Source organism: Salmo salar, chromosome 25, assembly GCF_965601325.2.
Source record: "Salmo salar chromosome 25, fSalSal1, whole genome shotgun sequence".
In the NCBI taxonomy this organism is placed as follows: Eukaryota; Metazoa; Chordata; class Actinopteri; order Salmoniformes; family Salmonidae; genus Salmo; species Salmo salar.
Window position 1 is genome coordinate 26710177 of NC_138315.1, and position 11718 is coordinate 26721894.

General features: G+C 44.2%; 1 protein-coding gene across 1 annotated transcript in view; it reads left to right on the forward strand.

The window, feature by feature from the left end:
• The window catches only part of erbb4b (erb-b2 receptor tyrosine kinase 4b), a 483415-nt gene extending 475355 nt beyond the window's left edge, over window positions 1–8060 (forward strand). The window contains exon 29 of the mRNA XM_014173740.3: window positions 198–8060. Within this exon, the coding sequence (XP_014029215.3) occupies window positions 198–875 (678 nt within the window). The 3' untranslated portion in view covers window positions 876–8060. The remainder of the gene's footprint in view (window positions 1–197) is intronic.
• The last annotated feature ends 3658 nt before the right edge of the window (window positions 8061–11718 follow it).

An 11718-nucleotide genomic window follows, 5' to 3' on the forward strand; every position in this document is an offset into this window, starting at 1 on the left:
TTTTCTACTGTTGTTGACATTGCCCCCCTTTTTTCTACTTTGATGTGTTGAGTGTAGTGACCTCATGTTATTCCTTAGGAGTCTAAGTCGTTGTTTTATGATATGTACTACCCAAACACATAGAAGTGTTTTAAGATAGTCCATGTTATTACTATCTAGCTATTTGAATGCACTTTAACTAAACTTTGACTTAACAGGTGGCCCCCATAGGTCCCCAGCAGGCCAGCTCTGGCCCCAGAGTGGATGACGAATACGTCAACGAGCCCCTCTACCTCAACACCTTCCACAACCCCGGAGGACCAGGGCCAGGAGAGGGAGACTACACCGATTATACCCTGAAAAAGAATGGAGTCCCTGGGGGACACAACCCTATCCTCGCCACCCTTACCAGCCAACCAGGCGCCACTGGTGTCACTGCTGGCCAATCAGGCACCACCCAGGCAGGGAACCCCTCCCACAGCGTCCAGGCAACCAACGCCCACGCTGTCTCCGCACAACCAGGATACGCTGCACCTCCCGGGCTCGGCGCAGCCGGCCCCCACCCAGGGCACATCCTGCACCCAGGTCACCATTCCCACCCTGGGTACACCCTCCACCCCGGTCTCACAGGCACCATCATGGTGGACAAGAAGACCAGACAAGACAAGAACAAGACGTTTGACAATCCAGAGTACTGGCAGCATAGCCTCCCTCCCAAGGCCACCCTGCACAACCCCGAGTACCTGCAGGACTGCAGCACGCGCTTCTTCTACAGGCAGAACGGACGTATCCGGCCGGCCGTGGCCGAGAACCAGGAGTACCTGACAGAGTTCGCCCTGAAACCCGGGACCGTGCTACCGCCCCCGCCCTACAGACAGAGGAACACTGTGGTGTAACGTGGAGTAGTGAGGAGGACTGGGTGAGAAGAGGAGGAAGACAAGGGGAGGAGGAGGAGTGAGGGGGATGGACAGAGGAAGAAGGGCAAGATCGGGGGAGGATGGGAGGAGGAGAGAGGACTGAGTGTGAGAGGGAGGAGGAGAGAGAAGTGAAGACAGGAAGGAGGAGGAGTGGGCAGTCCCTCTCACGCAGTATTTACGTATCAATGTATCAACCTTGGTTCCCTTCACCAGCACTGGACTGACACGTCTATGTCTGTCTGTCTGATTACAGTAACATTACACAGAAATATCACAGTAATATTATTGTAATATACAAAATGCTGAGAGCCTCCTACCACCCATGAACCCAGGACTGATGAGCACCTCTCTGTCTGTATCTATCTCCTTTATACTGGATTACAGTAACATTACAGTAATATTACAGTAATATACATACTGCTGAACCCAGGACTAATGTGCACATTGCCAGCCTCCCCTTCCACTCAGCCCCTCTTAGCCAACCTTAACTCCTCCTCTACCACACCCACTACTCTCCCTCAGCTCCGCCTCTTCAGTGTTGATCACACAGGCGCCACCCACTCCTGGGAAACGGTGGACCTCTCTCTCATGTGACTTTGTCCTCTTCCTGACTCCGACTTTATACTCCCTTAGACTCCAGCTTCACCAACAACATCCAACAACAACCAACAACAACAAAAACAACAACAACATCAACAGCAGAACGCTAAAGGAACAGCGACATGTAATGACTACTGACAGACAATAACAGCCTCCCCCAGAAAAACCCTCTACAAGACTATTGTAGCCAAGAACAAGGAACTCGAAGCACTTACAGTAAATTGTTTGCTCATTATCTTACCTACACTATTTTATTAGTAAGAACCATACAGTAATTCCCAGTTGATACACAACACTACACTTGGAGCACCACATTTTCCAACTGGGTTCATTTGTAGCAATCCACCAACAACACGTACAGTAATGTCATGAGAACTGTTGGTGTGCAGGACAGCAGGTTCATATAAGAGGAAATGTATACATCTGTGTATTCACTGCTGTTCCATCACTGTCTGCCAAGCCCCAGCCACGCCATTCATCTGTCTCATAATGTGGAAGGTGAATTAATGTTCGCTGACTGGACTGACTGGCTGGCTGACGGGATTGGCTGGCTGGTTGACATGGTTTAAACCCCTCTGGATACGTAATGCAATTCAAACATGGATTGCACAGCACAGCTCATATCCTCTATAACATGTTCATTTGTATCTCGCAAAGAAGGAAGATGTGCTCTCAACCTTGACACATCAATAACCCTGTACATGTGTGATATAGTCACACACACACACACACACACACACACACACACACACACACACACACACACACACACACACACACACACACACACACACACACACACACACACACACACACACACACACACACACACACACACACAGAGAGAGATAGCGTTAGCGTCGTGTGCATTCCGTTTTGGACCGGGAGCTCCGTTGACCTTGGGTTCTAAAGCAGTGGAGATAGCACCTGCCAAGGCAGTGCAGCGGCATGAGAAGACAAAGTCACAGCAAGTAAATGGCAGTGTTATACTGTATGTAAAGCTGGAATGGCCTACGTTGAACACACTGAAATACATCAGGCTGAAAGTGCCACAGCCCAGGATTTAAGAGGGAATAGGCTTATCAGTAAGGAGAGGATCTCAACCACCCAGCCATGCTGTTATAACTTCTAACCCACATGACTTCTGAGGCAGACAAATCCGGATCTGGATCGATGCTGTCATAGAATATAGATCGGAAACTGCTGTGTGTTGCAATATTTTTTAACTGATAAACCCTGGCAGAGTCTGTCTGTTCGTTCCCCTATCAGAGCTGGTTACAAAGACCTCAGGAGACAGGACTGATGAGGTGATGGGGACTGAATTCTGAACTGGACTGGATAGTGAGACAGTTGGAGGAGAAAGATAAATAGATGGCAGGGTCATGTTCATTAGGCACCAAATGGAAGACAATGCCTGAAACAGCGAGGGACTTCCTGGACATTGCAAAATGTTTTGTTACGGTGTGAACGCGACCCACGTGTGTGGAGGACTGGAGAATTCTGGGGCCTGGATAGGTGGCGGGCGGCAGACACCAGTCTGTCTGGAATAAGAGAGGCCTGAAAACGTGGTCTGGTCCTGGGTCTGGTGCTGGGTCTGGTCCTGGGCATAAAGGAGGATAACTAAGCCCTGATGTGGTGGACACAACCATGGAGGAGAGTCATTGAGAGTTCTGGTCAAACTGGAGAGGAGAAGCCTGAGAACCTGATCTGGTCTTGGGTCGGCCGTGGCCAGTGAGGAGTGAACAAAGCATGGAAATACACAGGAAATAAACCTAGTACACGCCAAGCAGACTCATCATTGGTGGATATGTTCTGTGGAATTATATATTCATGTTGGGGGGAAATTTGGGATGGATGGCATCAGATTTGAGCAGTTGAAATACTCTAATTATATTATATCATGCCATGAAGAATAGTATTGCAACTAAAACAACATCAAACTGGCCCCTAAAACTAAGACTTTTGCTCCACCCCCAAATTTCTATCCCCCCTCCTACATACAGTACAGGAGCATCCCTCTCCAACAATTTGCAATCAAGATGGAAACTGAAACTGTGCCAAAACATTTGGAGAGATTTCCTTCCTCCGCAATGACATTTGAATTAAGAAAATGCAGGAGCTACAGCAGATCAAGGACATTGAACACTTTTCTATTCATGTTTGACAATAATGACAGTACAGGTAGACAGACAATATATCTATGGAAGGCCAGGTCCATATGTCCCACAGAATACTGCCAGATGATTTTTGTTTTCGCTGCTAGTAGAGGGGGAATTCTGTCAACACAAAATAAATATTTAGATTTGGGCCTTTTTGAGTTTTGTTAATTTGATAGGACTTATTAACCATTTTGGCACAGCCAAACCTCTCTCTTCATTGTTTCCCCAGCCAGAAGAACATCCGGTTCTCAATCCGTTTATTTGAAATATGTTTTATCTATTGCATCGCAGCTATACAAAAGGCAGGCAGCCTACCCCCATTTCACTGTTATTTTTCTCATTGTGGCTTCAGTTTGTCCGATCCAGAGATGCAGCACTTTAATGAAGACTAGCAGAAGTAAACGATGGTAGTGGTGGAAGAAGAGAACAAGGCTAGTAGTAATGGTCTAGAAGCACTGACAGGAGAACTAGAAGACGCTCCACTCCAGTGAAAATAGAATGACATGTCAGGGAGTTTTTGGAGAGGCATTGTGTTGTTTTTTGTTTAGTTTAGCCAAACACAGATGTTTCCTGGATGATGTGTTTATCTCCAGTTCTCCTCCTTTATGAAAAATAATGGCTTGCCAATTAAGATCCATCTGAAGAACTTCAGAGCTTAGTGATAGGCTAGCTAGCAGGCAAAGCTACAATGGTAGAATCATGAAAGTGGTCCTTGTAGACAAAGCTACTTTGGTAGCATCGCTACTCTGGTAGCATCGCTAAAGAGTTTATAGTCCTAGCGGACAAAGCTCCATTGGAATAACCACAGGAGGATATAAGGTCTGATTAGATAGCTGATCACAACGAACTACAGAGTCTATTCCCTGTCTATAAACCTACAGTGGTAGAATCACTACAGAGACTAGTCCCTGTCTATAAACCTACAGTGGTAGAATCACTACAGAGACTAGTCCCTGTCTATAAACCTACAGTGGTAGAATCACTACAGAGTCTAGTCCCTGTCTATAAACCTACAGTGGTAGAATCACTACAGAGACTAGTCCCTGTCTATAAACCTACAGTGGTAGAATCACTACAGAGTCTAGTCCCTGTCTATAAACCTACAGTGGTAGAATCACTACAGAGTCTAGTCCCTGTCTATAAACCTACAGTGGTAGAATCACTACAGATCTTATAGTCCTTGTGAACTACGCTACAGTGGAAGAACCATGTGAGGATATTAGGCCTGTTTAGATGGCTAAGGCTTCTCCTCGGCAACTCTACCTGAGGTTAACACTGTGTGTGTGATCACTAGTGTCTACTGACTCAACCGGTCCTGTAGACCTAGCTCTCTGTCAGGACATTAATGTATTACATGGACATAAACACTGATGGCTGTGTCAGATACCAAGGTACTGTTTGTTTGTTTGTTCATTCTCATTTTGGAGGTTCAAATTGAATTTTTCCTCTGATTTAAGATGATTAGTTTGAGAGCTAAGATTTACTATATCTGTATATATTGTCCTTGTGTAAAATAAGTGTATAACAGTAGAGTGGAATCTCTGCTTTATCTGGGGAGTTTATCTGGGCACGTTTTATCCCAGACGATGAACATGGGGATATTGGTGTTGGTGCAATGACAGCCTATGAGAGTGATGTTAAGAGGACTCATGATGGATCTTACTGGTCAATTAAAGCCAGTCTACAGGAGAATACAACACCGGTGCATTAAACACCGAAGGTAATGGAGAAACAATCCCTTAAGGTAAACCCTTATTTGAAACCCATCACAACGGTCTTTTAGCTAGCAGTGTGCTGCTAGCTCTCCTTGTCCTCTAAAGCTGCTCTGTTCTGCTGTTCTGTTCTGTGGGGAAATCATATCACCCAACATCTCCAACCAACATGGCGGGTATAAATACTGGCGGACAGGGCAATAGTTTCCCATCCTAAGCAGGGTAAAAGGCAGAGATATTAGCATTCCACAAATGTTAGGAGATCAATACGTCAGTGTTACAATAGGTTGTCTGAGAAGCAGCGTTTGGATGCAGTGCTGGAAGCAGAGGAGGACACTGGAGTTTTACTTTATCTCAAAAAGATGACTAAAGAAATGTATGTAGCAAACACTGTTGAAGTTGTGTGGTGTGTATTTAAAAACAGACCGCCGTAAAGCAGTCAATGAGGAGCAACTTGAACACGACCAAAATGATTTTGAAGAAGCGACCGGCGAGGAGTTTCAGAAGTGAGAGACGTAGAATCATAACACTTTAATGAATTGTCTTCGGGTTGTTTTAGCAAAATCCTTTAGGTACAAAAGGAGCACAAATTTTCCCTCTGTTTCATCTCAACACTGATTGTGCACACACATTTTAATCAGCAATGTTGAAACTGTCACATTTATTTGATTCAGCTACTACTGTATTTACGGTTTTGGGGTATAGTAATCAAAACAGATGTAACCATGACATCTTTAAGAGTATTGTAAATTGTGTTAATGGTAATGTTTCTTAGTGTATCTCATTGGGGGGGGTTCATAATGGCAATAGATTGTTGTTTCTTTGACTCTGTTGCTATGAGAAAGGGCACAGACATTTCGGTGAAGGCCTCTTTCACACTGTTGTATCTCAATGTTACTCCCAACTGGATCCACTCCTGGATCCACAACTTGGAGTGAATACCTAAAGTACATGATGGACGGTATTCCTGTAATTTCTTATAGTACGAAATTAATTTCTAAAGTACATTTTTGTAATTATTATGGTATTAATATGTACAGTTTGTTCCAATAAGCCTTGCCTGTTTCCCCATGGGCTGAAGTATTCCTTTGCACATAGATAGGATTTAAATCCCTACATGTACAACTAAATACTGTATGAGAGGCTGCACTCAGTGCATCTCAGAACTTCACCTATTGATACATACCAGTTAACTAACACAATATTCATACAATTGATCATATACTATAACACACAAAAACACTGTACTTTTGTAACACAGCTCATTTTACAGTGGTACTATTGTGTATTCCTTCCTTTAAAACAACAGGAAAAGACAGCAGTTGTAGAGGAAGCACAGTTTACAATACATGTTGATTTGCTGGTAACAAATATATGGGAGGGAATTTCTTTTTATGACACACAGGCATTATACTGAATGGTTGTTCCTGATCATTTTAATACCGCTCTTCAACCGAGAAAATGTGAATAGTATTTTTATAGATAGTGGAAGTATTGGCCAGGTGCATTTATAAATAGAGGGAAACAATACTTTTTGGGCTGCCAGGATGTTTTTGGTTTCTCTTTTAATTCTGTCATATTACTGCTTTTTGTTGAATATTATTGTGTGTGTGATCAGTTTTCTTCTTGGTTTTTATTTCTGTATATATATATATGTAATTTAACCAGTGAATTCTGATTTTAAAAAGCTTGCAGTTTTTCTAGTCCCCGCTGTTTCCCTCGTAACTGTATTTAGACTTGGTGGACTTTGTGGTTAAAAACCTCTTACTCACAGGGTAGAGGTGCTTTTTCCTTCTTTTGGGTGTATATTTCAGTCGCCTCTCCATCCTCTCCTGCCCCTATAGCCATTTTTTGATTTTGTACAGAAACCACCCAGCCATTGGAGAGATTGAGGCTCTGTTGCAATACTGATGAATACTTCTCTATCCTGCATCTCTCTCTCGCTCTCTCTCACACCATCATTTCCTATCAATTTAACCGGTATTCATAATCAATATGTATTTCATTCCTATCCATGGTCTGAGGAAGCACTATGGGCCTTGGATAATGCATACATACACAGACACAATTTAACTAACACAAATAGCCTTTGCTCTTCTTGGGCAGCCACATGATGCTAGATTGACTGGTATCCCTCGTATCTCCAGTTGACCCCTGACCCCTGCTCTCTGATGGTGGAATTGGGTAAACCAAATAGCTTTTTGCCAGGATTATATTGTAGATTTAAATTGACATATTAGTCTGTTGGTCTATGGATATTGGTTTGGTTTATTGAATTGGTTCTTCATGATTTCATTGATTGGTTGATTGGGACTTATCTGACTGTAGTCTAGAATGGCTGGTCCTGGTCCTAGACCTGTTCCTGGCCCTAGTCCTGGTCCTGTTCCTGGCCCTAGTCCTGGTCCTAGTCCTAGACCTTGTCCTGGAGCTGGTCCTAGACCTGTTCCTGGCCCTAGTCCTGGTCCTGGTCCTAGTCTTGGGTCAGGCATCAGACAGAGCTGTAGCAGCAGAGCTACTGATGTTTGCTTTACAGGATGTTATTGTCTGAATCCACTTCAGCGCTGCTTCCAACTGAACGTTTTACCATTCCCAAGGCTATAGCATTTAAATACTTTTCCCGCAGTTTTGTTACATGAATCTGTCAAAAATATATTTTTAATTTAATATGAATAAAGATCAATACAATATTTAAATGACGTGTTCTATACTTTTCATTTGTTGGTGACTTTGGTGTGTCTTCTGGTATGCACGTGGGTGGTTCTGTGCATGTGCGTGCATGTCTGTGTGTGACTTAACTTCTGCTAAAACTCGACAGGAAACCATCCGTCTGGCATTCAAATGTCAGCTCTTCGCTTTGCATATGAGCCCATCTCGTTGGGAGTGCCTCTTACAGTAATCATGACCGAGCATCATCTTCATCCTCTTTTAGCCTCCTGGGAGTCAGAACTGGTCCCACATATTGCTCCCAATGGTCACCTTTGGCCCCAACTCTTCGATCTTTGCATATTTGTAAGTTGGAAGCAATATGGTGGAAGCACCACCACAACACTGCTTATGCCTATACAGACCCTTCAGACGTGCATACATGGCAGGGGAGCCAAGGGGGAGCCGAGGGGTAGAGAGTAAATTAGACAGCAGCCAAACAGAATATCTCTCTAAATTACAATAAGGGACGGAGGGATGGATTTTCAAGGTATTGGTGCAGGACCTGGGTGTCTGTCCACCAGACTATAGCCACTCTGCCACAGGCCTGATTCTCTCACCATTAGCATATCCTCACACAATATGACATTTTATGTCATTATCATTGGAGATCCAATACTGTACTCCGGCCAGCCAAATCTGCATTTTGTGAGCCTCCTGCCCTGGGCAGAGTCAAATCATTTGCCTTAAAAAGAGAATAGAGTGTGATCAAAACCATCCGTCAACGCCTGTCTCCTTTCACATGCTCACCCCACTGACAAAGTGTATGGATTTGACCTGATATGAAGGATGATGGCCACAGTGGAATGTAAATGAACTTAAAGGGTTTTAGCCGTCATGACTCAATTTGACATTACATAAATCTCTTCAGATCTCTTGAACAGTGCTCAGCAAAATATCATGGTTTCTTTAACCCTTATCAGGCTTGCCATCAAATAGAGATACATTTCCTTTCATTTGTCTCGCTAGTGTGTGTCCCAAATGGCACCCCCTCCCCTATATAGTGCACTACTATGGGTCCTGGTCAAAAGTAGTGCACAACATAATGAATAGGGTGCCATTTGAGTCGCAACCCTCTATATCCCATCGAATACCTACCTCTAATCTCATATCGCCCTACATCAGCTAGTAGTGTGATAATGCCAACTGATCTAATCATTAGTATGTGAAATGAAACAGAAAGACAGTAGCAGAAAACAAAAGTATTAAAAGTTGTTCTCTCTTATTTTGCTCTCTCCTCCCTTGCTCTCTCCCTTTCTCTACCTGTTCATCCCTTTCTCATCTCTCCCTGGGGCGACAGTGCAGTGCTCCTAAATCCCTGCCTGTGCTGCAGCATGCCATGTTTTATTGCATCCCAAATGCCATCATATTCCTTATATGGAGCACTACCCTATGGGCCCTGTTCAAAAGTAGTGTACTATAAAGGGAATAGGTTGCCATTTGGGACTCATCCATTTATGATTGAATGGAGTCCACAAAGCCGGCTAAGCAGCTCCACCGATCCCCCAATCCCCCGGAGAGCTTTCATTACAGCACGCATATAATATCGCCCTTCACACACACACACACACACACACACACACACACACACACACACACACACACACACACACACACACACACACACACACACACCACACACACACACACACACACACACACACACACACACACACACACACACACACACAAACCCTCTTCGCCACTGGAGGCTGGGCCTCCTCCTCCATCTCACCCCGGGCCAAGCACACACACACCAATATGCCAGGCTCCAGACAGGTATAACCTATGGGCTAATCTCCTCCAGTCTAATCTGTCCCTGACTGAATCAGAGATGAATATGATTTGAGATCTAACACTGTGATTGCTCCTAACCAAACTGCATTGCCCTTATTCAGTGTGTGGTGTGCTATCTTACTGGCTGGCTGGGGCAGTTATGCACTGTTCTGTTCTCTGGAGATTGCTGAGTCACTGGCATTATCTGAGTGCATGGACAGGTGAGAGTCTGCATACTTGCGTGTGGGCAGGAGGGACGTCACCCTGAGTAAAAAAAGTTTGGGGCCGGAGGTTTGAGTCAGGCCAGTTACGTTGGGTCCTTCAGGGCATTGACTGCGACGCAGCAGGTTTTTAACTTCCTGTCTGTCCTTTTGAAACAGTCACCTAGAGTCAGAAGGGAATACAGTATACAATTCAGTTTAAAGTCACTTCTCTTGCTTTCACTGGGGAAGTTACATAGCAGCACCTCGGTATGTACTGTATGCCTCTGAGACCTTATATTGGTTGTGGTACTAAAGATGAGGATATAAACCCATCTGATGGTTGAGTAAGTGGCATTTGACGATGCACAAACACATTAAGATTAATAAGGCAATCTAGTAAGCCATTTGCACTCTTCTCATGAAGAGTAGCTTGCCTAATTAGGAATACGTTTGAAAAGCTCAGTATTAAGTATGTTTCACAAATGGCATCCTATTTCCTATGTAGTGCACTACTTCTGGCCAAGGCCCATAGGGCTCTGTTCAAAAGTAGTGCACTATATAGGGAGTAGGGTGCCATTAGGGAGGCATTATCATTCACTTTATTAGGCATCAAGGCAGTATCCTCATGGGATAACTCATGCTAGGAATGGGTAAACATATAAATAATGGGTAAATAGCATGATCTTACTAAATGAGAAGTCAGTTATTTAATGTAACTATTCCACACCCGATCACACAGCCCAATCTATTGAAAAATACCTCACTATAAACGTGTATTTCCATCAAATTAGAACACATCACAAAATAAGCAGTGAGATTGTACTGAGAAGGTGATTGTACAGCATTCATCTGGTAGTGGAAGAGATTGGCTACCTGCATGCTCATCTGTGTGAGGGCTAAAGTCACACCATCCAGCTTGGACCCAGCATTCCTTTTTAATTAAGTAGCCATCTTAAGAGAAGCAGGGTCATTGTTAAACTCACACACTGATGCAATTATCAAGCTCTAGTCTATTCATCCAGCATACAATGTCTTGATGACAGCTCATTGTGTACTGACAATGGCAGCTTAATTGCACGTTGTCACGTCCTGGAGTGGCACACCTATTGTCAGACTGGCTGCCTCCCAAATGGCACCCTATTCCCTACGCTGGATCCCAAATGGCACCCTATTCCCTATATAGTGCACTATTTCTGAATAGGGCCACATTGCCCATAGGGTTCTGGTCAAAAGTAATGTACTGTATAGGGAATAGAGTGCCATTTGAGAAACAGACTCACCCTCAGTTTCTCTCCCACTCTCCACTCTGCCATTTCGAATGGGAGGCCCATGGAGCAGTCACTTCATCCATACTTAAGGTATGGATGTAGCTTTAATTGTATCCTACTCAGATCCTATGGACGATGGGAGCAATGTGCTTAGCCATCAACCTCCACTCAAAAAAAAGGGGTTGTCTGAAAGAGGGTGATGGAGAGAGAGAGAACCAGAAGCGGGCCGTCCATTAGGGCGTATTTGTAATGAAGAGCGAGAGAGAGAGGCCCGCAACACTCAGCTAGGCTGGTGTCTCAATGTCTCATTAGCACCAATAGGGAAGGATGTCTGACTGTCTCTTTCTATTTGTCTAAGGAATTAGAGAGGGAGAGAAAGAGAGTGTGTAATAGCCATAAGC